Here is a 25,634-nt window from a genome sequence, read left to right as displayed (position 1 = left end):
GCGGGCGGCCGCCCAGGCCTGCTGGCTGCGGCCCCCTCTCTGACAGGCCTTGGCTCAGCCCGCTCCGTGGGAGGTCATGGGCCAGTCCCCGAGGAGCCGGGCCCCTGCACAGGCACACAGTGCCCGGTCACACCCATGATGCGGGGCTGGCCTCCAACCCTGCGGACCGCTCCGGGCACCAACTCAGTGTTTAGTGTTTGTCTGTGTTTGTTTTTCAAGAAATGATTCAAATTGCTAAAAACAAAACAAAAAAACCTCTCCAGACTGCTTTCACTTGGCTTTCAAGGTCCTCACGATCTTGTCCTTCCCACCTTGATTTTCATCTCACAGCTCTCCTTCATGACCAACACTCCAGTCTCATTCACTTCATTTTTTTTTGAGACAGAGTCTTGCTGGGTCGCCCAGGGTGGAGTGCAGTGGCGTGATCTCGGCTCACTGCAGCCTCCAACTCCCGGGTTCAGGCAATCCTCCTGCCTCAGCCTCCCTAGTAGCTGGGACTACAGGCATGCGCCACCACTCGTGGCTAATTTTTTGTATTTTTAGTAGAGACGGGGTTTCACCATGTTGGCTAAGCTGGCCTCAAACTCCTGACCTCAGCTGATCCACCCGTGTCCGCCTCCTAAAGTGCTGGGATAACAGGTGTGAGCCACCTTGCCCAGCCCAATACATTGTTATTAACTGTAGTCACCATGCTGTACATTGGATCCCCAGAACTTGTACATTGCAAAACTGAAGAGTGTATACCGTGTGACCAACATCTCTCCATTTCCACCACACTCCAGCCCTTGGCAACCGCCATTCTACTCTCTGTTTCTATGGATTTCACTTTTTTTGATTCCGTATGCATTCTGTAATGAGAAATGCAGTGTTCTGTATACATTCATTGGGATGAAGCTTTTTAATTGTGCTGTTCAAATTTTCTACAGACTTACTCATTTTTGGTCTGCTTGATCTATCAGTTGCTGAGAGAGGTGTGACCCTCATTTCTTTCTTCCTTTCTATTTTTTTTTTCTTGAGTCCATGTCTCGCCCTGTCACCCAGCCTGGGGTGCAGTGGCGCAATCTCGGCTCACCACAACCTCTGCCTCCTGGGTTCAAGCAATTCTCCTGCCTCAGCCTCCTGAGTAGCTGGGATTACAGGCATGCGCTACCACGCCCAGCTAATTATTTTGTATTTCTTTTTTTTTTGAGATGGAGTTTCACTCTGTTGCCCAGGCAGGAGTGCAATGATGTGGTCTTGGCTCACTGCACCCTCCGCCTCCCATGTTCAAGCAATTCTTCTGCCTTAGCCTCTCAAGTAGCTGGGACTATAGGCGCGTGCCACCACACCTGGCTAATTTTTGTATTTTTAGTAGAGATGGGGTTTCACTATATTGGCCAGGCTGGTCTTGAACTCCTGACCTCGTGATCCTCCCACCTTGGCCTCCCAAAGTGCTGGGATTACAGGTGTGAGCCACTACGCCCGTCTTTTTTGTATTTTTAGTACAGACTGCATTTCATCATGTTGGTCAGGCTGGTCTTGAACTCCTGACCTCGTCCGCATGTCTTGGCCTCCTAAAGTGCTGGGATTACAGGTGTGAACCACTCTGCCTGGCCCCTTCTTGCTTTCTATCATTCTTTATCTCACCCCCAAAGTCACTCTGTCTCTTACTCTTCCCAGGGGCCCATTGTGCTGGGCAGACGACAAAAAGCCTTGGGGAAGAATCGCAGTGCTGATTTCAACCCTGACTTCGTTTTCACTGAGAAGGAGGGGACGTATGATGGCAGCTGGGCCCTGGCTGATGTCATGAGCCAACTCAAGAAGAAGGTGAGGGGGCCGGGCGCAGTGGCTCACGCCTGTAATCCCAGCACTTTGGGAGGCCGAGGCAGGCGGATCACTTGAGGTCAGGAGTTCGAAACCAGCCTGGCCAACAAGATGAAACCCCATCTCTACTAAAAATACAAAAACTTAGCCGATTGTGGTGGCACGTACCTGTGGTCCCACCTACTGGGGAGGCCGAGGCAGGAGAATCGCTTGAACCCGGAAGGTGGAGGTTGCAGTGAGCTGAGATCATGCCACTGCATGCACTCCAGCCTGGGTGACAGAGTGAGACTCTGTCTCTAAAAAAAAAAAAAAAAAAAAAAAAAAGAGAAGAAGGTGAGACTGACAGTGATGGACAGCTCCAGACTTTGGGCTATTAAGATTGGACTGTGGGTTTCAGGGCCTAGCCCTGACCTGCCTGACCAACTGTTTACATTCAGCAGATACTAGAACTCCTTTGAAAATAACTGGCTAAAAAAAAAACAAAAGAAAATATCTGGTATACTTTTGATGAGATGGGCACAGGGATCACAAATGACTCAGTGTCTTTTTTTTTTTTTTCTGAGTCTGCTTGCTGGGGAAGACTCGTCTTTAATACCAAACAAAGTATGAGCACTTGCCAGGTGGTCTCCTGTGGTGTCACTGTGCAGTGTCCCTGGTTCCCACACAGCACAGCCAAAGCTACCACAGATGTCATTGTCATCTGCTTGTTTGCCAAGATCCCATGACTTTCTGTGAATCTGGTTAAACTAGAAGATGCATCCAAGTTATTTTCCATTTCATGTGCTTCAAAGAGAAATATTGCCTGTCCAGAACAGTTTAATCCAGGCTTCACTGGTCCTTATCCTGATTGAAGTAAACCAGCATTGCCTTTTCTTTTTTTTTTGAGACAGAGTCTCTCTCCGTTGCTCAGGCTGGAGTGTAATGGCGCCATCTCGGCTCACTGCAACCTCTGCCTCCTGGGTTTAAGCGATTCTTATACCTTAGCCACCCAAGTCGCTGGGATTACAGTTGCCCACCACCATGCCCAGCTAATTTTTTGTAGTTTTTTTTTTTTTTTTTTTGCTTTTGAGACAGAGTCTCACTCTGTCACCCAGGCTGGAGTGCAATGGTATGATCTCAGCTCACTGCAACCTCTGCCTCCTGGGTTCAAGTGATTCTCCTGCCTCAGCCTCCTGAGTAGCTGGGATTATAGGCATGTGCCACCATGCCTGGCAATTTTGTATTTTTAGTAGAGATGGGGTTTCTCCATGTTGGTCAGGCTGGTCTTGAACTCTTGACTTCAGGTGATCCGCCTGCCTCGGCCTCCCAAAGTGCTGGGATTACAGGTGTGAGCCACTGCGCTCAGCCTTACTAGCATTGCCTTTTCAAGATCGTCTGGAGAGGATTTAAAATTTTTTTTTTTTTTTTTGAGACGGAGTTTTGCTCTTGTTGCCCAGGCTGGAGTGCAATGGCACGATCTCGGCCCACTGCAACCTCCGCCTCCCAGGTTCAAGCAGTTCTCCTGCCTCAGCCTCCCGAGTAGCTGGGATTACAGGCATGCACCACCACACCTGGCTAATTTTGTATTTTTTTAGTAGAGACGGGGTTTCTCCATGTTGAGGCTGGTCTCGAACTCCTGACTTCAGGTGATCCGCCCGCCTCGGCCTCCCAAAGTGCTGGGATTATAGGCGTGAGCCACCGTGCCCGGCCTAAAATTTTTATATATATAATATGTATATATATTTTCGGAGAGGGCCAAAATTTTTTCTTTTTCAAGTTAATTATGAAGAGTTTGTTCTCTTATTCAATGTTTCAATGAAAATTTCTTTTTCACCTCTTTATTTTTATCTGCAGAGGGCAGCCACTACATTAGATGAGAAGATTGAGAAAGTTCGAAAGAAAAGGAAAACAGAGGTGAGAAGAAAAGTGGCTATTTCTCGTTGTTATGCCCCACACTTTATTCTCACCGCAACCCCACCATCTCTCTGGAAGCCCTTACAGAGGGGGGCATGGCTGGGGCAGGCGCGCTCTTCTGTGTGTTTGCTGTGAATCTGTACTGAGAATCCCCACAGCCGTCCGTTAAGGCCAGAGAGCTTCCTATCACTCTACTTAGGTTCTGGATTTCTAGAAGTTTCTCATCACCCTCACTTTAATTTTTTTCCCAGGATAAAGAAGCCAAGTCTGGGAAGTTGGAGAAGGAGAAAGAAGCAAAGGAAGGGTCTGAACCAAAGGAGCAGGAAGACCTTCAAGAGCATGATGAGGAAGGCTCAGAAGATAAAGCCTCAGAGATCGACTACTCATCAGCTGATGAGAACATCCTCACCAAAGCAGGTAGACGCTACAGCAGAGGTGTCAGTAACGGGGACAGGAGATCAGAAGACATCCTCCTTTACTTTGTAGGGTTTCCTCCACTCTTCTGCACAGTTTATCTTTAAGATATTCTGCCTACTACATTGAACTTTTTTTTTTGAAGAGATGTTGGCTGGGCACGGTGGCTCATGCCTGTAATCCCAGTACTTTGGGAGGCTGAGGTGGGTCTATCACTTGAAGCCAGGAGTTTGAGACCAGCCTGGGCAACATGGTAAAACCCCATCTTTACTGAAAATACAAAAATTAGCTTGGTGTGGCATGCACCTGTAATTCCAGCCACTCAGGTGGCTGAGGTACGAGAATCACTGGAAACTGGGGGGCAGAGGTTGCAGTGAGCTGAGATTGTCCCACTGTACTTAAGCCTGGGCCACAGAATGAGACCCTGTCTCAAAAAACAAAACAAAAGAGATGTGGTCTCACTCCATCCACAGGCTGGAATGCAGTAGTGCAATCATACCTCACTGGAAGGCTTGAACTCACTGGCTTAAGTGATCCTCCTGCCTTAGCTTCCTAAGTTGCTGGGCCTACAGGTGCATGTCCCTGCGCCTGGCTAATTTTTTTTGTTGTAGGGACGGGGTCTTGCTTTGTTGCTCATGCTAGTCTCAAATTTCTAGGCTCAAGCAGTCCTCCCGCCTCGACCTCTAAAAGTGCTGGGATTACAGGCGTGAGCCACTGTGCCCACTGAATCCTTTCTTTTAGGTTTTCTTTTCTCTTGGGATTTTGTTTGGGTTGTTGTACTTCGTAGGTAGTTTACTCTTTTCCCATCTAGCCCCATGCGGCTGCCGGATGCCACTGTGATACAAACTCATTTGGGGTGACATACTCAGATGGGTCCAGCCACATAGTAGGTGCTCAATAAGTATTTCTTTTTTTGGAGATGGAGTCTCACTGTCACCTAGGCTGGAGTGCAGTGGTACAATTTCGGCTCACTGCAACCTCTGCCTCCTGGGTGCAAGCAACTCTCCTGTCTCAGCCTCCCAAGGAGCTGGGACTACAGGCACACGCCAACACACCTGGCTAATTTTTGTATTTTTAGTAGAGATGAGGTTTCACCATATTGGTCAGGCTGGTCCCAAACTCCTGACCTCAGGTGATCCACCCACCTCGGCCTCCTAAAGTGCTGGGATTTTAGGCGTGAGCCACTTCCGCCCTCAATAAGTATTTCTTACAGAAATGTGTGCTAAAGCATCATAATACAGTGTAGTGGTCGAGAGCCTGGTCTCTGGACCAGAGTCACTGGGTTAGCTTTCTCTCTGACCTTAGGCAAGTTACTTCACCATGCTGCCACAAAGTGTCCTCATCTGTGAAACGAGGTTGATGATGGTCACCCCTCAGAAGCTAATGTGTGGCATTGGCACTTCGGACAGTGTCCAGCAGGATGTAAGTGCTTTGTAAGTCTGAGCCATGGTCATCAGCTAAGTTTTTCTCCATAGATACACTCAAAGTAAAGGATCGGAAGAAGAAGAAGAAGAAAGGACAGGTGAGCTTGGGGCTGCAAGACAGTATGCAGCTTATTGGCAAACCGAAGGGAGTTTAAGGTCATTTGGGTTTCTTGGCCCTTTTTGTTGAATTCTCATCTCTCTTTTGGTTTTCTGGTGTAGGAAGCAGAAGGATTTTTTGAAGATGCATCTCAGTACGATGAAAACCTCTCGTTTCAGGACATGAACCTTTCCCGCCCTCTTCTGAAGGTAGCAGCTTCTTGTCAAAAATTTTCTTTGTAGAAGCGTGGTCTTGCTATGTTGTCCAGGCTGGTCTCAAATTCCTGGCATCAAGCAATCCTCTTGCCTCAACCTCCCAGAGTGCTGGGATTTGAGCCACTGTGCCTGGCCAGTAGTGGCTAATTTTGGCAACCATGGGATTATTGCAGCCACCCCTAACTGGACTTTCTGCTTCTCTCTTTGCTTCCCTCAACTCTTGTCCACACAGTTGCCAGAGAACTCTCTCTCTCTCTCTTTTTTTTTTGAGACGGAGTCTCGCTCTGTCGCCCAGGCTGGAGTGCAATGGCACAATCTCGGCTCACTGCAAGCTCCACCTCCCGGGTTTACGCCATTCTCCTGCCTCAGCCTCCCCAGCAGCTGGGACTACAGGCACACGCTGCCACGCCCTGCTAATTTTTTGTATTTTTAGTAGAGATGGGGTTTCACTGTGTTAGCCAGGATGGTCTCGATCTCCTGACCTTGTGATCCGCCCGCCTCAGCCTCCCAAAGTGCTGGAATTACAGGCGTGAGCCACCACGCCCGGCCGAGAACTCTCTTAAGCAATGAGTTCCATCATGTCCCTTGTCTTCTTCTCTAAGTCCTTCAGAACTTCCCAGTCTCACTCGTCTTAAAAGCCCGGGTCCTTATATTGACCTACAAGGCTCTGCCCCTTCTGGCCCTCTCTTATGACACCTCCTGGCACTCATTCTGCTCTGGCCACACTGGCCTCCTTGCTGGCCCTCAAATAGGTTAGGCCTCCTGTTCCTCAGGGCCCTTGCACTTGCTGTTCCCTCTGCCTGGAAGACTCTTCCAGAAATCTTTTGGGGTGCTCTCTAGCTTCCTTCAGGGTTCAACTCAGTATCCCTTGCTCAATGAGACCTTCCCTGGCAGCCCTACTGTGAATAGCACTCCCCCCGCTGCCCTGTTTGTGTTGTGCTGAGACTTCCCCCGCTCAACCCTGTCTGACCCAGTTCTTTTTTCCTCAGGCCATTACAGCCATGGGCTTCAAGCAGCCCACCCCGATCCAGAAGGCGTGCATACCTGTGGGTCTGTTGGGGAAGGACATCTGTGCCTGTGCAGCCACTGGGACAGGTGAAAAGGATAGGGACCCAGGGTGGGCAGAAGGGTGTTACGGCCAGGGCTGGGCTCTAGGTTGACTTACCAAAAGGCTGGTTTGCTAAATAAGTATTCTTGGTTTTTTGAACTATTTTGTTTTTATTTTTTATTTTGTAGAGATAGGGGTCTCACTTTGTTGTCCAGGCTGGTCTTGAATTCCTAGGTTCAGGTTCAAGCAATCGATTTTCCCATCTTGGCTTCCCAAAGTTCTGGGATTACAGGCGTGAGCCACTGTGCCTGGCCATAAAATTTTTGTAACACAAAAAAGTTATACTGGTGCAGTTGAGAGAGTAAAGGACTTTTAAATTTGCAACCACTTTATTTTGAAGTATTTGTAGATGAGTGGCAAGTTGCAAAAATAGTGCATAGGGTCTCTCGAATCCTTCACCAATGGTGACATCCCACATAACTGTAGGACAAAATCAAAACCAGGAAATTGGCACCGATACAACAGTGTTTCCTAGATTGCAGAGCTTATTCAGTTTACTGAAGGATTAATTTTTTGTTTTGAGATGGAGTCTCACTCTGTCACCCAGGCTGGAGTAGAGTGGCGCAATCTCGGCTTACTGCAACCTCTGCCTCCTGTGTTCAAGTGATTCTCCTGCCTCAGCCTCCCCCGTAGCTGGGTTTACAGGTGCCCGCCACCACACCTAGCTGATTTTTCTATTTTTAGTAGAGACAGGGTTTCACCATGTTGGCCAGGCTGGTCTCGAATTCCTGACCTCAAGTGATACACCTGCCTCTGCCTCTCAGAGTGCTGGGATTACAGGTGTGAGTCACCATTCCTGGCCTACTGAAGGATTAATTTTGTAAGATAAACAGTGCATGAGAGGATGTCCGGTCTAGTAATGGGCCACAAATTTCAAGGGGTCCGATGAAGGTCATTTTCATTTAATCCTCTTGCGGTATCCCTGATCTCTGTGACCGTGGCCTCCTGGCCCTGCCATATCAGAGGAGTAAAGATTTTTTTTTTTTTTTTTTTTTTGAGACAGAGTCTTGCTCTGTTGCCCAGGCTGGAGTGCAGTAGTGCAATCTCGGCTCACTGCAACCTCCGCCTCCCAGGTTCAAGCGCTTCTCCTGCCTCAGCCTCCTGAGTAGCTGGGATTACAGGTATGCGCCACCATGCCTGGCTAATTTTTGTATAGAGACAGGGTTTTACTATCTTGGCCAAGCTGGTCTTGAACTCCTGACCTCATGATCTACCTGCCTCAGCCTCCCAAAGTGCTGGGATTACAGGCATGAGCCACTGTGCCCGGCTGTTATTTTTTCTTTTTTTTCGAGACAGAGTTTTGCCGTTGTCACCCAGGCTAGAGTGCAGTGGTGCAATCTCAGCTCACTGCAACCTCTGCCTTCCGGTTTCAAGTGAATCTCCTTCCTCAGCCTCCTGAGTAGCTGAGATTACAGGCACCCACCACCAAGCCTGGCCAATTTTTATATATTTAGTAGAGACGAGATTTCACGATATTGGCCAGGCTGGTCTGGAACTCCTGACCTCAGGTGATTTGCCTGCCTTGGCCTCACAAAGTGCTGGGATTACAGGCTCCCACCACCATGCCCAGCTAAGTTTTTTTTGTATTTTTAGTAGAATTGGGGCTTCACTATGCTGGCCAGGCTGGTCTTGAACTCCTGACCTCAGGTGATCCGCCCGCCTCGGCATCCCAAAGTGCTGGGATTACATATGTGAGCCTGACCATGTGATTTGAAAGCAGAAAAAATATTCTATGAAAAATAAGTTCCTTTATTTCCCAGACGTAGTTTTTCTGTGCTCTGGTGAAAACCTAACCCTGGAGGGAACTGAACATCTTCTCCTTGCTTCCTTGCTGCCCCTCGCTCCAGGTAAAACTGCTGCCTTTGCCCTGCCTGTCTTGGAGCGTTTGATTTACAAACCCCGCCAGGCTCCAGTCACCCGCGTGCTGGTGCTGGTGCCCACCCGAGAGCTGGGCATCCAGGTGCACTCTGTCACCAGACAGCTGGCCCAGTTCTGCAACATCACCACCTGCCTGGCTGTGGGTGAGTTTCTGGCCAAGGGCTGCCAGCCCCTGAGAGACTGTGGTGGGGTGGAGGGTGGATGTGCCCTGCCATCTGTTGGTGTTGGTGACAGGTGCCAGGAGAGGCCTTTGTGTTGATTGAATCCACTTAAAAACTGGAAGACTTTTTTTTTTTTTTTTGAGATGGAGGAGTCTCGCTCTGTTGCCCAGGCTGGAGTGCAGTGGCACAATCTTGGCTCACTGCAAGCTCCACCTGCCGGGTTCACGCCATTCTCTTGCCTCAGCCTCCCGAGTAGCTGGGACTACAGGCGCCTGCCACCATGCCCGGCTAATTTTTTTGTATTTTTTTAATAGAGACGGGGTTTCAATGTGTTAGCCAGGATGGTCTTGATCTCCTGACCTCATGATCCGCCCGCCTTGGCCTCCCAAAGTGCTGGAATTACAGGTGTGAGCCACTGCGCCCAGCCGACCTGTTTTCATAGTGCTTTAGGCGGGTGGGATTTGATTGAGACTTAACCAACCTTCACAAACGAAACCTGAAAACTATGAACATTTTTTTCTTCGTACTGAACAAATTTGGGATATAATTTCTGCTCTGTGAGAATAATGAAATAAATATTACTTTGGGCAGCGTTTTTCGATGATAGTGTTATCTAGCCTGCATTTGGCCTCCTTGTGCAATTTGAAGTCAGAAGTGATCTTTGTCTCCCTGTAACAGAGACTTCATCACTTTCCGCAGCTGCTTCTCTTAGTCCTTGGATGTTTCAGGCATTCTCTCTCTTTTTTTTTTTTTTTGAGAGGCAGTCTCACTCTGTTGCCCAGGCAGGAATGCAATGGCGTGATCTGGGCTCACTGCAACCTCCGCCTCCTGGGTTCAAATGATTCTTCCACTGCTTTCCGAGTAGCTGGGATTATAGGTGTGTACCACCATGCCCAGCTAATTTATGTATTTTTAATAGAGACGGGATTTTGCCATGTTGGGTGGGCTGGTCTCGAATTCCTGACCTGAGATGATCCACCTGCCTTGGCCTCCCAAAGTGCTGGGATTGATTACAGGCGTGAGCCACCTCGCCCAGCCCATGCATTCTCTTCTGAAGTGCTTTTGTGTCATCATCATTGTTGATTTTTGCACTTAGCACAGTTTTAATGACCTGATCTGTCTTTCCCAGTATGTTTCTGGGAAACCCATGTGCTTGGGCCTTTGTTAGTCTTACTCTCTCAGTGGTTTCCTCTGCATCTGGCCTGAGGCCTGGTGAGTGGCTGGTGCTCAGTCAACACCCATGAGCAGCTGACCTGGCTGCCTGGTGGGGCTCTCTCCTCTTTGCAGGTGGCTTGGATGTGAAGTCTCAGGAAGCAGCTCTTCGGGCAGCGCCTGACATCCTCATCGCCACCCCAGGCCGGCTCATCGATCACCTCCATAACTGCCCTTCCTTCCACCTGAGCAGCATCGAGGTGCTCATCCTGGACGAGGCTGACAGGTGCTCCACACAGCGTGTGGCCCAGGGCACTGTGGGGTTCCAAGGCCCACAACCTGGATGTGCACCTGCCACACTGCGTTATTCTTTGTGGCTCTGGGCCATGGCCTTTGGTGTGCGATACCAGATCAGCCACTTGTGCTGGGGCCTCTGCCCAGCCTTAGCCCATGTTTTCCTGTTTTTTCTCTCTCTCTCTATTATGGTGGTTAAGTGATAAGGCTGGTCAAATGTTGGCCCTGCCACTTCCTAAGGGAGATTTGGAAACATTTAGATTCTCAAAACAAAATCTTTTCTCGTTTGTAAGTGGGAGATAAAGACATACACACATCATAGTGTTGAGCTGAGGAGGGAGGAAATGCCAGCGCAGCTCCCACAGGGCCTCTGTAACTGCAGCGGGGACTCCCTCTCCCCCTACCTCGCCCCCCAGCTCTCTGTTCCTCTCTGTGCCATCTGCTCACCTCTTTGCTCTGGGACTGAACAGAAGGAACTCTTCCTGAACTCTGGAATGGGGCTGGCGGTGGGGCAGGGGAAGGAGCTCGCAAACAGCCCCGAGGCATGCTAAGGTTGCAGGCCCTTAATCCCTGACTCTTCACCAGATTGGGGAATGGCAGCTTCTGTTCCGAATTCTTAGCGTGTCCTTCTGTTTTCACATCCCACAGCCCGCCTATTGGCACAGCCTGTCCACACACTCCCACTTTGTGGCTTCTGCATTTGCCGTTTCCTCAGCCTGAAGCCATCTCCTGCCCCTTCAGGTTTCTGTTCCAGTTGTCACCTTGTTAGTGGGGCCTTTGCTGGCCACCCTGTGATGGTCCTGCCCTGACTTGCCCCTCCCGTCCTGCCTGCATTGTCACTGAGGAGGAGTGCCGAGTCTCCCCTCTCTCCCTAGGATGCAGTATTCATGACGGGGCTACTGCTGTACCCCCATGCATAGGGGCGTGTCTAGTATATAGCAGGTGCTCAGTAAATACTTGTTGAATAACCGATTGGCTGACTCCCATTCCTGAGGCCCATTCCAAAAGACCCATTCCTGAGGCCTAAAGGATGAAAAAGAGATCATTTTAAGCCAAGGGGACGTAATCTGGTTTAGGTTTTAAGGGGGAGGAAAACTATTCAAGTATGTATCTCAAAAGACCAAAAAAGGTGGAGGAAGTGTTTGAGATTTGGAAGATCAGGAGACAGTTCTGTGTGATACTTGGACCTAGACTGTAGCCTGCACTGGGGAGAGAAATGCTGTAAGGGGTTGGGCTTGCTGAAAACATGGAATCCAAGGAATCTCACAGATTACTATTATGTATAAAGAGAAAACGGATCCTTTACAGTGGAGTGATCTGGCAGACACTATAGCCAAGTGACTAACCTCACATCCACAGTTCTGGAACAAAATGGCCATCAGTATCTCATGATGGAGCATGAATGCAGGGCACAGCTGTGCCCAGCAGTGCTGTCCCCATGAGGATTTCTCTGAATCCAGTTACTGGGAAATCATTATTCAAATCCAGAGTGTGAGAAGGATGAGGGGCCTTTTCGTTCCTTTTTTTTTTGTCAGGGTCTCGCTTTGTCACCCAGGCTATAGTGCCATGGTGCGAACACTAGCTCATTGCAGCCTCTACTTCCTAGACTTAGGTGATCCTCCTGTCTCAGTCCCCCAATGTCCTGTAGCTAGGACTACAGGCACATGCCACCATACCTGGCTTATTTTATATTAAATAAATAGAGACGGGGTCTCGCTATGTTGTCAGGGCTGGTCTTGAACTCCTGGGCTTAAGAGAACCTCCTGCCTCGGCCTCCCAAAGTTTCGGGATTATAGGCATGAGCCACCTTGCCCGGCCCCAGCTCATTTTTGTATTTTTTGTGGAGATGAGGTTTTGCTATACTGCCCAGGCTGAGGGGGCTTTTCTAGATGCAGGAAGACTAGAGACGTGGCAGCCAGTTGCAAGGCAGGAACTTTGGTTCTTGTACTAAAACAAAAGGTAACTATAAAATAAAACTTGGCCTGGCATAGTGGCTCATGCCTATAACCCCAGCACTTTGGGAGGCCAAGGCAGGCAGATCACCTGAGGTTGGGAGTTCAAGACCAGCCTGACCAACATGGAGAAACCCCATCTCCACTAAAAATACAAAATTAGCCCGGCGCGGTGGCTCACGCCTGTAATCCCAGCACTTTGGGAGGCCAAGGCGGGCGGATCACGAGGTCAGGAGATCGAGACCATCCTGGCTAACACAGTGAAATGCCGTACAAAAAAATTAGCCGGGCGTGGTGGTGGGCGCCTGTGGTCCCAGCTACTCCGGAGGCTGAGGCAGGAGAACGGCGTGAACCCGGGAGGCAGAGCTTGCAGTGAGCGGAGATCGCGCCACTGCACTCCAGCCTGGGAGACAGAGTGAGACTCCTTTTCAAAAAAAAAAAAAAAATACAAAATTAGGTGGGCGTGGTGGCGCATGCCTGTAATCCCAGCTATTCAGGAGGCTGAGGCAGGAGAATCCCTTGAACCCAGGAGGCAGAGTTTGCGCCATTGCACTCTAGCCTGGGCAACAAGAGTGCAACTCCGTTTCAAAAAAAAAAAAACACACTTGGAACTTGGAGGCAGCTGAAGGAATTTGAACATGGCCTGTACTTTAGATATTCACCCACTCGAAAGTCTTGGGTGTGTTAATGAAGTTGTGTTTCTGTAAGAGAAGGTCCTAGTGCTTAGGAGTTGTGTGCTGAAATATTTGGGGTAAGGTGTCATGACATCTGCGACTGACTTGCCACAAAAAGACAAAACAAATGTGGCAAAATGATAATTCTTGGTGAAAAGATAAAATAACAAAATAGATGAGTCCTAAATATAACCAATGACAACAAACAGCAGCTGGTATGCAATCCTGTCCCTCACTGTGACCGAAGAGCACTCTCTCCATTTCTGCCATGTCTTTCTCTGCTCCCAGGATGCTGGATGAGTACTTTGAGGAGCAGATGAAGGAGATCATCCGAATGTGTTCCCACCACCGCCAGACCATGCTCTTCTCGGCCACCATGACAGACGAGGTGGGCCGAGGGACTTCTCTGTGGAGGGTGGCAGGTGTACGCAGAGGGGGCTGTGCGGAGGACCCTGGCTGGGCTTGAGGGGGATTGTCTGGGGTGAGCACTGCTGCTTCCTTCCCCACGACCTCGCAGAGAGCTGAGCAAACCTGGCTTTGTGCTTGGCAGGTGAAAGATCTGGCTTCTGTCTCCTTGAAAAATCCTGTCCGGATATTTGTGAACAGCAACACAGATGTGGCTCCCTTCCTGCGGCAGGAGTTCATCCGGATCCGGCCTAATCGGGAAGGAGACCGGGAAGCCATCGTGGCAGGTGGCAGCCCAGGGCAAGCCTGGGTTGGGTGGGCTGGTCAGCTTCCTTGAGCTCGTGGTATCCATGCTGAAGTGCTTGGTTTTTCCCCTGCGCCTCTGCCGTCCAGTCTTTCCCAGCGCAGAGGCTGCACTGCACTAACGATGATCCGCTGCCTCACTTCTCCATGGGTCCTTCCTCACTTTACTTTATTGCCTCACCAATCCTCTTTGTGTCCTGTTCAACTCCCAACCACTTGGCGTCAGCTGCGGTTGTACCCGTCAGTCCAGACCACTGTTCTCTGTCACCTGGATCGTTGCGCAGCCTCTTGCTCGAGCTCCCCACTTCCACTCGGCCCTTTGTGACTCTCTGCATTGTAGAGCATTTACGATGATTGCTTGCAGAAGACATTCGTACTTGTTACGTCCTTATTTGAACACCCTGCGGTGGCTTCCATTGGTCTTAGGCTAAAATCCAAACATTTTATTCTTTTAGGATTCTTCGGGCCTGGCCTTTGCCTGCCCGGGGTCCCCAGCCATGGAGGCTTGCTCATGACTCCAGCTACATTTGCCTGCTTGCAGTTTTTTTTTTTTTTCCTTTGAGGCAGAGTTTTGCTCTGTCGCCCAGGCTGGAATATACTGGCACGATTTTGGCTCAATGCAGCCTTTGCCTCCTGGGTTCAAATGATTCTCATGCCTCAGCCTCCCGAGTAGCTGGGATTACAGGCACTTGCCACCGCTTCTGGCTAATTTTTGTATTTTTAGTAGAGATGGGGTTTCACCATGTTTGCCAGGCTGGTCTTGAGCTCCTGGTTTCAAGTGATCTGTCCTCCTTGGTCTCCCAAAGTGCTGGGATTACGGGCATGAGCCACTACATCCGGCCGCCTGCTTGCACTTCTCACTATAAGCTCGTTCCTGCCTCCGGGCCTTCATGTTTGCCATTTCCTCTGTCTAGAATCTTCTGATCTTCCCATGGATCATCTGCCTTGTCATTCAACCTAATGTCACCTCTTCAGAGAGGCCAGCCCTTAGCTGCTTCCCCCTCGTCCCTGCACTCTCTCTTACAACACTTTTCACCCCCCAGGAATTGGCTTCTTTGTATCCACCCTGGAATTTGAGTTCCACAGGACAGGGACAGTGCCTGTCTATCCAGTGCCAGGCACAGTGACCATACTTTGTGGATGAGGAGGGGGTACATGTTGAATAAGAGCCTAGAAACAGCTGCCAGCTCAGTCCTCTCTTCCTACCAGCTTTGTTGACGAGGACCTTCACTGACCATGTGATGCTGTTCACGCAGACCAAGAAGCAGGCCCACCGCATGCACATCCTCCTGGGGCTCATGGGGCTGCAGGTGGGCGAGCTCCATGGCAACTTGTCACAGACGCAGCGGCTGGAGGCCCTCCGGTAACATTTGGGTTGGGGACTGAGGCTCCCACCATCCTTCTGGGGCAGAGCAGATAGAAGGAAGAAGAGGACCCTGAGCATTCTATTAGAGCATTAGCAGGGGACACATAGGATGATCTTGGCCTTGAACATTTTAACCTAACCACTGTGAGGTGATGTCTTAGATGCATTTAGAACTCTGACTTCATAGAGATGACCCTCATGTCCTTGGGTGCTTGTCCCTAGCATGGGAGCTGTTGTGTGGGGTGACAGAGGAAGCCGGCTTCGAAAGGCAACACATGGTCTCTTCTTGGAAGCTTTCTGAGAGTGGTGAACATTCCTGGGTCTGATTGAACAAGATTTAGAGTCAAAGTTAGCAGCCATTACTTGAGCATCTACTTTGCCAGGCACTGTGCTGCGTGCTTTCCATGTGATTTCTTGTTTAATCCTCAGAGAATGGCATCAAGGTGGTTGGCAAGGAGGAACCCTTTAGAACTCTCCACCTAACCCTGTTCATCAGAGGGTGCTGAAAGGTGTTTGTTAAAGATAGGCTGATTTAAACTGAGACAATTGCCCATGCTGTTAGCAGACACAGAACTACGTTTGCTCTGTATGATGGGTTGTTGAAGGGTGGGTGTAAATATCCCATGTGCTCACATTTAGAATCTATCCCCATTTTTTTTTTTTTGAGATGGAGTCTCGCTCTGTCGCCCAGGCTGGAGTGCAGTGGCGCAATCTTGGCTTACTGCAAGCTCCGCCTCCCAGGTTCACGCCATTCTCCTGCCTCAGCCTCCCAAGTAGCTGGGACTACAGGCGCCCGCCACCATGCCTGGCTAATTTTTTGTATTTTTAGTAGAGACGGGGTTTCACCGTGTTAGCCAGGATGGTCTCGATTTCCTGACCTCATATCCACCCACCTCGGCCTCCCAAAGTGCTGGGATTACAGGCGTGAGCCACTGCGCCCGGCCTCTATAATCCCCGTTTTAATGCCCTGTTCTGTCCTCTGCTGGCTCAGGCTCTTGTGGAGCATTATTAGGGGAGGGTGTCTGGATGAACAGCTGTTTGTGACTGTTTCTAGGCGTTTTAAGGATGAACAGATTGACATCCTCGTGGCCACTGATGTGGCAGCCCGTGGACTTGACATTGAGGGGGTCAAAACGGTGAGCAGAGCCTGTCTTCCTTGGACTTCTGGTGGAAGTCTTTTTGCCTCTTTGCACCCCCCTTCCCTTGCCAGGCCTGACTGATGTTCATTTTTGACCTTCTAGGTAATCAACTTCACAATGCCTAATACCATCAAACATTATGTCCACCGGGTGGGGCGAACAGCACGTGCTGGCAGGGCTGGGCGCTCAGTTTCTCTGGTGGGAGAAGATGAGCGGAAGATGCTGAAGGAGATTGTAAAAGCTGCCAAGGCCCCTGTGAAGGCCAGGATACTTCCCCAAGGTGAGCAGGCACCCCTGTGGCAGTGCAGAATGGCTCGGGTGGGCGGGGCAAGGACAGAATGTAACAGCTGAGAGCAGGTACTTTGTAGTTCAGAGCCAGATTTGAATTCCAGCCCTGCTGCTTCCTTGCCGAGTGACCATGTGCAGGTTTCGCCTCACCTCTCTGAGCTTGCCTCCTCTGTGTAGAAGGGAATTATTACAGAATTGTAAACACAGTGCCCCATTTAGGTGGAAAATTGGGAAGAGAAGGTCTCTTGGGGCAAAATTCTCACTAAACTCCTCTTTCCCTTACTATTGGCAGTGGGGAAGAGAGATCAGTACTCATTCTTTTTGGGTCCTTTCATTGATTTTGTTCCTGTGATCTGTAGGGGTCCTATAAAGCACATCCTCTTTAAAGTCTTTTTTTTTTTTAAAGTCTTTTTTTGTTTTGTTTTGTTCTTGAATTCCTAGGCTCAAGCAATCCACCCACCTTCTGCCTCCCAAAGTGCTGGGATTAACAGTAATAAGCCACCATGCCCAGCCTTAAAAATTTTTAAAGTTATAAAAATAATACCTATTTAGCCTGAGCATGGTAGCTCTTGCCTATAACCCAGCACTTTGGGAGGCCAAGGCAGGAGGATTGCTAGAGGCCAGGAGTTCAAGACCAACCTGAGCAATATAGTGAGACGCCTGTCTCTAAAAAAAAAAAATTAGCTGGGTGTGGTGGTGTGTGCCTGTAGTCCCAGCTATTCAGGAGGCTGAGGCAGGAGATGGCTTAAATCCAGGAGGTTGAGGCTGCAGTGAGCTATGATTGCGCCACTGCACTGTAGCCTGGGCAAAAGTGCAAGACCCTGTCTCTAAAAAATGAAATAAAAAGTACATATTTATTGTTGGAAATTAGTAAATAAAAAAATGTAATTCTGTGTCAAAGAGCTCACCACTGGTAGCATTTAGGTGTATGTCCTTTCAAACCATTTTTCCTTTCTTAAATGTCCCTTTTATTTTTTTTCATTTTCATTGTCTTCATTTAATCAGCGACTAGTTATTGAGTCCTGCTGGGGGCCTAGTGCTATTGATTCTGTTCTAGGTGCTGGGGATACAGCAGGGAACAAAGCAGAGCTGTGGTTCTGGGAGAAAGAGACAATAAATAAGCTAACAGTAGATGTGATTGAGAACAGCAGGAGGAGACTGCCTCATTAAGCTGTTAAGGAAAGGCCTCTGCACAGCTAGCATTGGAGCTGAGTCCTGGATGATCGGAATGAGGCAGCCATGAGAGGTCTGAGGGCAAAGTGCTGAGCTGAGAGAACAAGGGCAGAGGCTGTGAGGTAGGGAGGAGCTTAGTGTGTGAGAACAAGAGAAAGGTCAGGAGGCTCAGGCGTGGTGAGCAGGGAACACAGAAGATCAGAGCGGTAGGCAGGGGCCACTCTGAGTCTGGGGGATATGAAGCAGAGACGGCACACATTACAAACACCATTTCCTATGTCAGTAAATGCACAGCTAAATTATTTTCATCAGTTACATAGTATTAGTAGTCACCCTTATTTTATTTTATTTTATTTATTTATTTTTGAGATGGAGTCTCGCTCTGTCGCCAGGCTGGAGTGCAGTGGTGCGATCTCGGCCCATTGCAACCTCCGCATCCTGGGTTCAAGTGACTCTCCTGCCTCAGCCTCCCAAGTAGCTGGGACTACAGGCATGTGCCACCACGCCCAGCTAATTTTTATATTTTTAGTACAGATGGGGTTTCACCATGTTGTCCAGGATGGTCTCGATCTCTTGATCTCTTGATCCACCCGCCTTGGCCTCCCAGAGTGCTGGGATTACAGGCTTGAGCCACCGCCTTATTTTATTTTTTTAAGACAAGGTCTTGCTTTGTCGCCCAGGCTGGGGTACAGCGGTGCGATCATAGCTTACTGTTGCCTCGAACTCCAGGGTTCAAGCAGTTCTTCTCCTCAGCCTCCTGAGTAGGTGGGACTACAGGTGTGTGCCACCATGATGGCTAATTTTTTTTTTTTTTTTAGATGGAGTCTCACTCTTTTGCCCAGGCTGGAGTGTAGTGGTGTCATCTTGGCTTACTGCAACTTCTGCCTCGTGGGTTCAAGCGATTCTCCTGCCTCAGCCTTCTGAGTAGTAGCTGGGATTACAGGCGTGTGCCCCTACACCCAGCTGATTTTCGTATTTTTAATGGAGACAGGGTTTCACAGTGTTGGCCAAGCTGGTCTTGAACTCCTGACCTCAGATGATCCACCTGCCTTGGCCTCCCAAAGCGTGGGATTACAGGCGTGAGCCACTGCGCCCAGCGTTTTTTTTTTTTTTTTTTTTTTGTAGGGACAGAGTATGGCCATGTTGCCCAGGCTGGCCTCAAATTCCTGGGCTCAAGCAATCCTCCCACCTCCATCTCCCAGAGTGCTGGGTTACAGGTGTGAGCCACCATGCCTGGCCTACCCTTATTTGTAAATCCTTTTTATTTTCTCCCATTGAGATGTCATCCTCAAATTCCGGGACAAGATTGAGAAAATGGAGAAAGATGTGTATGCAGTTCTGCAGCTAGAGGCAGAGGAAAAAGAGATGCAGCAGTCGGAAGCTCAGGTGAGGCTGCGAGGTGGGATCTTGTTCACAGGGCTGCTCAGTAAGCAAGCTGCTGCATCCCTGCTGGTGCTGCCCTTCTGAAATGTTTTTCTCATCAGAGCCCCAGGCATTTGCAGGCTGTGGCTTCCTGTGTTAGTAGATACGGGTTTCACGGCAGGCATCCTTTTGTTATCTCTACAGATCAATACAGCAAAGCGGCTCCTGGAGAAGGGGAAGGAGGCAGTGGTCCAAGAGCCCGAGAGGAGCTGGTTCCAGACCAAAGAAGAGAGGAAGAAGGAGAAAAGTAAGTCAGGGAGGTTCCGCAGAAATCTAAATACAGAATTACCCCACAGGACTCAGCAGTTCCATTCCTAGTTCTATACTGTAAAGCAGCGGTCCCCAACCTTTCGGCACCAAGGACCAGTATCGTGGAAGACAGTGTTTCCACATTTGGGGTGTGGGGGGTGCATTAGATTCTCATAAGGAGTGCACACCCTAGATCCCTTGCATGCGCACTTCACAAAGGGTTCGTGCTCCTGTGAGAATCTAATGCTGCTGCTGATCTGACAGGAGGCCAAGCGCAGGTGGCAATGCTTGGTTGCCCAACGCTCACCTCCGGCTGTGCAGCCTGGTGCCTAATAGGCCATGGACTGGAACCCGTATGCAGCCTGGGGGTTGGGGACCACTGTTGTAAAGGACTGTAAACGGACTCAAACAGATACTTAGATGCCAGTGTTCTTTGAATTACTGTTCATAATAGCAAAAAGGTAGAAACAAACTATGTTCATCAACAAGTGAATGGATAAACAAAATTTGGGGTGTGTGTATATATACACACAATGGAATATTATTCAGCCATGAAGTTCTGATACATGTCATAAGGATGAACCTTGAAAATATTAAGCTGAATGAAATAATCCAGACACAAAGGGACAAATACTGTCTGATTCCACTTACCTGAGATACCTAGCTGGGCAAATTCACAGAGACAGAAATAGATTATAGATTACTTAGGGCTAGGGGAAAGGGGTAATAGGAAATTATTAGTGGTTGCAGAGCTTCTGTTTTCGATGAGGTCAGTGAGTAGCCTCCCGGTAGGAGTTTTGGAAATAGATAGTGGTGATGGTTGTATGATGTTGTGAATTTAAGTAATGCCACTGAATTGTATACTTAAGATTGGGTAAAATGACAACCTTTGTTTTTTTTTTTTGTTTGTTTGTTTTTTTGTTTTTTTTTGAGACAGAGTCTTGCTCTGTCACCCAGGCTGGAGTGGCGCAATCTCAGCTCACTGCAAGCTCCGCCTCCCGGGTTCACACCATTCTCCTGCCTCAGCCTCTCTGAGTAGCTGGGACTACAGGCGCCCGCCACCACGCCCGGCTAATTTTTTGTATTTTTTAGTAGAGACGGGGTTTCACCGTGGTCTCGATCTCCTGACCTCGTGATCTGCCCGCCTCGGCCTCCCAAAGTGCTGGGATTACAAGCGTGAGCCACTGCGCCCGGCTGACAACCTTTGTTTTATATGTGTATATATAACCACAATAAAAATAATTTTAAAAAAGTCAGGAGATATTTAATACAGATATCCTCTCCATCTCCCTTTAAAAAAGACCCAAAACACTTACAAGTTCACATTGTTCTATGCCTTGCCTTTTCACTTAATTTTGAAGCTTAGAGATATGTTTTATATAGGCCCACATATGGCTGCCCTTTTTGTTTTTTGTTTTCAGATGGAGTCTTGCTCTGTCTCCCAGGCTGGAGTGCAGTGGCGCAATCTCGGCTCAGTGCAAGCTCCGCCTCCTGGGTTCATCCCATTCTCCTGCCTCAGCCTCCCGAGTAGCTGGGACTACAGGTGTCTGCCACCACACCCGGCTAATTTTTTGTATTTTTAGTAGAGACGGGTTTCACCGTGTTACCCAGGATGGTCTCAATCTCCTGACCTCATGATCCGCCTGCCTCGGCCTCCCAAAGTGCTGAGATTACAGGTGTGAACCACTGCACCTGGCCCCCTTTTTGTTTTTTTAATGGCTTCATGTTCTTCCATCGTATGAGTAGATTGTTGAGGGACATTGAGGTTGTTTACAGTCATTTGCCATCCAGCCTGGGCAGCATGGCAAAACCCCATCTCTACTAAAAATCAAAAAATTAGCCAGATGTGGTGGCACATGCCTATAGTCCAACTACTTGAGAGGCTGAGGTAGGAGGATCACCTGAGCCTAGGGAGGTCAAGGTTGCAGTGAGCTAAGATTCTGCCACTGAACTGCAGCCTGGGCGGCAGAATGAGACCCCGTCTCAAAAGAAACCACCACCACCACCAACAAAAAACCTAAAAACTAATCATTTGTCATTACAAACAAGTGACGTAGGGAATAACCTTGCACATATGCCCTTTTACAATTAAGCAAGTGTATATTTGGCTTGCAGGATTCATTCCTAAAAGTGGAATAGTGGGTCAGAGGATATTTGTATTTCTAGTTTTGTTAGAGGTTGCAAAATTACCCTCCTAGAGGGTATACCAGTAGTTTTAGAAATGCTGTCTATATTTGATGGGACAAAATAAGGGTGTATGTAAGTTAAATTTCTGATAAAAATAGAGTTATAACTGTATTGGTGGGTAAAGTAGTGTAAGTGACCTAAATCTTCATCCTTCATAGCAGGAGGTTTGTAATGAGTATCTTAAATGGATTGAGAAATAGTCAAAAAAGCATGTTATTTAGTGAGATGGAGGAAATCAGTGGAAGAAGTGCTTGCGGCTTTTCTTTTCTTTTTTTTTTTTTTTTTTTTTTGAGGCAGAGTCTTGCTCTGTCGCCCAGGCTGGAGTGCAGTGGTGCGATCTCAGCTGACTGCAGCCTCCCCCTCCTAGGTTCAAGCAATTCTCTCACCTCAGCCTCCCGAGTAGCTGGGATTACAGGCGCACCACCATGCCCAGCTAATTTTTGTATTTTTAGTAGTTGGGGTTTCACCATGTTGGCCAGGCTGGTCCCAAACTCCTGACCTCAGGTGATCCACCCACCTCAGCATCCCAAAGTGCTGAGACTACAGGCACGAGCTACTGCACTCAGCCAAGAAGTGCTTGCCGCTTTTCATTTTAATCTGCTAACTTACCAGTTGAAAAAGTGCACTTCTTATCGTAAGGTTAAAAAAAGATAAAATCATCCCTGAAATCTTATGCTTTCTTCTCATCCCAGTTGCCAAAGCGCTGCAGGAATTTGACTTGGCCTTAAGAGGAAAGAAGAAAAGGAAGAAGTTTATGAAGGATGCCAAAAAAAAGGGGGAGATGACTGTGAGTGGCCTCCCTCTTGGAGTTTGGGCCCACTCGGTGGGGTGGGTCAGAGAGGCCTGGTGTATTCCACACTCACACCTCCCCACTCCCCCTAGGCAGAGGAAAGGTCCCAGTTTGAAATCCTCAAGGCGCAGATGTTTGCTGAACGGCTAGCGAAGAGGAATCGCAGAGCCAAGCGGGCCCGAGCAATGCCCGAGGAGGAGCCAGTGAGAGGTCCTGGTAGGTGAATGGGGAGCCCAAAGGAGCTTGTAGGAAGGTTTTCCCTGAAGCCTATGCTTTGGGTCAGGGAGAAAATCTGAGGGATGATGACAATAGCCCACATTATTTGAGTAATTAGTATGTACCAATGTGTACAGCTATCCCTCCATTGGTCTAAGGGGCACAGTGACCTTGTGGTTGGTGAGAACCAGGATTTGAACACCAGCTTTTCTGACTCCAGAGCCTAAGGCCTCACCAGCTGCTACTTGGAGGAGCTGGTGAGGACAGAATTAAGATAGTCTTTGGATGCCAGAGCATCCACTGAACTTGGAATCATTACCTTGAACTTAAGGGGATTTAGGAGCTTGGGCCAAAGACAACCATATGTAACCCATTCTCTCTGTGCACAGCCAAGAAGCAAAAGCAGGGGAAGAAATCTGTATTTGATGAAGAACTCACCAACACAAGCAAGAAGGCCCTGAAACAGTATCGAGCTGGGTAGGATTTTAAGTCATCATGCAGCCCTTGGTATTCTATTTTTTTTTTTTTTTTTGAGACGGAGTCTTGCTCTGTCACCCAGGGTGGAGTGCATCTCAGCTCACTGCAACCTCCACCTCCTGGGTTCAGGCGATTCTCCTGCCTCAGCCTCCCAAGAAGCTGGGACTACAGGTGCACTCCACCACGCCCAACTAATTTTTGTATTTTTAGTAGAGATGGGGTTTCACCATGTTTGCCAGGATGGTCTTGATCTCTTGACCTCGTGATCCGCCCGCCTCGGCCTCCCAAAGTGCTGGGATTACAGGCGTGAGCCACTGTGCCCGGCAAGCCCTTGGTATTCTAATGGAAGCTATGAGTCTTCTCCCTCCTTCCCCATTCCCAGTTCTTGCATACCTATAGCTTTATACTATGTAAATTCAAGGGTACCTGTCTGTTCTCCACCCCCCACCCCTCTCAGGGCTACCTGAGGATCCCAAGGTGAGAACAGGAGAGGGGTGTTCAGTTAGCACTGTTCCTGCCTTGGAGGAGGTGAAATAGTACATTGTTGGGTTCAGAAATGGAGCTTTCCTTCAGGGGAGTGATAACTCTTTCATCTCAAGTTCCATCCTGCAGAACCCCAAACAGAGAATCCTGGCTTGCTCTTAGGAATATGTTGTCCCACACCACTTTCCCCAGCCCAAGGTTGGGGTAGGGGCAGACTAAGCTTTCCAAGTAGTCATATATACCTAAAAAGGGCCTCTTCCAACCTTGTTTTAAAGTTGGGCCCTGACTTGCAGAAACACGTTATCAGGTGGAAACACATAAAGGCTTAGAACTTAGGGCCTGAAAATGATGCATCCCAGAGATGCTACTGCTTCATGTAGGAGCTGGGTAGGGTGGGGGTGAGACAACACCCATTTGTTGAACAGTTTGCTAATTTCAGCATCTCATCTTCTCTCACAGCCCTTCCTTTGAAGAAAGGAAACAGTTGGGCTTGCCCCACCAGAGACGAGGAGGAAACTTTAAATCTAAATCCAGGTGATACTGGCTGTTTTGGAGGGGCATAGGTTTTGGGATTAGAGATAAAAACCTTTCATGGAAAAGGAGCTTCTCCATCCTCATTCTGGTCTTAACTCTGATTTTCTTACAGATACAAGAGGAGGAAGTAGCTGTTGTGGCCTGAAGAAATTCATGGGGGCAGCCCTTAAATCCCTTCCCTGTGGGAAGTCATCCTGGCTGGTCTGTCGTTTCTCCATTTGTTTAAAAAAAAAAAAGTTTGGTGTGGTGGTATGGTATGTAGCTATTTTCCTAAGCATGTCTGTCAACCTCCCTTCTTGCTGATTAGCTTTCATATGACTATATTAAATGAAAGTATTTTTGAGAGGAAGAGAAACCAATCCAAGTGTATATCTTATTACTATCTCTTCCTCAATGGCAAAATGTGCCCACAGTCTACTAGCTTGGTATCACCACATACAGTTGGAATGCATAATCTTTATGCTTGTAGAGGAACTGGGTATGGAGTGAGGAAATTCTTGGTAGAAGTTTTCTTCTAGCCTGGGGAACATAACAAGACCCTGTCTCTTAAAAAAAAAACCAAAAAAGTTCTCTTCTGTTGATATTCTAGAACTAAGAGCTAAATGATAGCTGAAGAAGATAGCTAAATGATAACTCTTAGTTCTAAAATATCAACAGGAGAGAACTTTAGCATGAATGCCAACCATGCACCAGATGTTGTGTGTGCTGAATAGAATCCAGTCAACTCACTGCACTCTTGAGGCAGGCAGAGATATCCTCATTTTCCAATAAACAGAGGCTTGGAAAGACTAACTTTCCAGAGTTGCACAGCTGGGAATTCAGGTTTTCAACCAACATCTACTTGAACCCACACCTTACCTCTTGTTGCTGTACTGTGGAAATGCTGCTAGAGAAATGGAAGCCCAAAAAGGACAGAAGGAGCCTTGATACCATAAATTAGTTACTTGCTGCAAAAACCAGAGTCTCTTGTCCCCCAGGCTGCAGTGCAATGACACAATCTTGGCTCACTGCAACCTCCACCTCCTGGGTTCAAGCGAGTCTCCTGCCTCGGCCTCCCGAATACCTGTGATTACAGGCACCCACTACCATGCCTGGCTAATTTTTGTATTTTTAGGAGAGACAGGGTTTCACCATGTTGGCCAGGCTGGTCTTGAACTCCTGACCTCAGGTGATCCACCCACCTCAGCCTCCCAAAGTGCTGGGATTACAGGCATTACCTGGCCAAAAACCAGTTTCGATCCTGTAAGAACGTCGGTTCTCATCCTTTTCTGACTCAGAATGAGATGAAAGCTGTGGGGCCCCACCTGGGAAAACTGTATAGTTTGTTATAATTTCAGGGAGTATTTACCACCCTAACCCCAGCTTAAAAATTATAAGTTATCCAGTAACACATACCCTAGATACTAAAGAGTGTGTTCAAAGCTATTCATTCAGGCTGCACCTAAGTCACCAACAGAGGGTCCAGTTCAGAAAATGATGGCACAACTGTGTGATGGAGTACAGTTCAGACTACGTTCTTACTGGATTTTACATAAAG

At 48.5% G+C, this 25,634-nt stretch overlaps 1 protein-coding gene across 3 annotated transcripts in view; it reads left to right on the top strand.

The window, feature by feature from the left end:
* DDX27 (DEAD-box helicase 27) overlaps nt 1-24,456 on the top strand; it is a 25,776-nt gene extending 1,320 nt beyond the window's left edge. Inside the window, exons 2-22 of one of the 3 annotated variants that reach the window (XM_055265520.2) lie at nt 1,660-1,806; nt 3,637-3,696; nt 3,948-4,113; nt 5,586-5,632; nt 5,754-5,840; nt 6,836-6,941; nt 8,802-8,975; nt 10,281-10,431; nt 11,088-11,180; nt 13,354-13,453; nt 13,616-13,757; nt 14,983-15,136; nt 16,194-16,275; nt 16,381-16,558; nt 19,019-19,125; nt 19,306-19,408; nt 22,290-22,384; nt 22,480-22,603; nt 22,993-23,080; nt 24,023-24,097; nt 24,210-24,456. In XM_055265520.2, the coding sequence (XP_055121495.2) occupies nt 1,660-1,806; nt 3,637-3,696; nt 3,948-4,113; nt 5,586-5,632; nt 5,754-5,840; nt 6,836-6,941; nt 8,802-8,975; nt 10,281-10,431; nt 11,088-11,180; nt 13,354-13,453; nt 13,616-13,757; nt 14,983-15,136; nt 16,194-16,275; nt 16,381-16,558; nt 19,019-19,125; nt 19,306-19,408; nt 22,290-22,384; nt 22,480-22,603; nt 22,993-23,080; nt 24,023-24,097; nt 24,210-24,228 (2,298 nt within the window). In that variant the 3' untranslated portion in view covers nt 24,229-24,456. The remainder of the gene's footprint in view (nt 1-1,659; nt 1,807-3,636; nt 3,697-3,947; nt 4,114-5,585; nt 5,633-5,753; nt 5,841-6,835; nt 6,942-8,801; nt 8,976-10,280; nt 10,432-11,087; nt 11,181-13,353; nt 13,454-13,615; nt 13,758-14,982; nt 15,137-16,193; nt 16,276-16,380; nt 16,559-19,018; nt 19,126-19,305; nt 19,409-22,289; nt 22,385-22,479; nt 22,604-22,992; nt 23,081-24,022; nt 24,098-24,209) is intronic. The other 2 variants (XM_055265521.2, XM_055265522.2) reach the window with 2 other exon arrangements.
* The last annotated feature ends 1,178 nt before the right edge of the window (nt 24,457-25,634 follow it).

This window comes from Symphalangus syndactylus, chromosome 24 (assembly GCF_028878055.3).
Source record: "Symphalangus syndactylus isolate Jambi chromosome 24, NHGRI_mSymSyn1-v2.1_pri, whole genome shotgun sequence".
In the NCBI taxonomy this organism is placed as follows: Eukaryota; Metazoa; Chordata; class Mammalia; order Primates; family Hylobatidae; genus Symphalangus; species Symphalangus syndactylus.
This window is presented reverse-complemented; position numbering and strand designations above follow the sequence as displayed.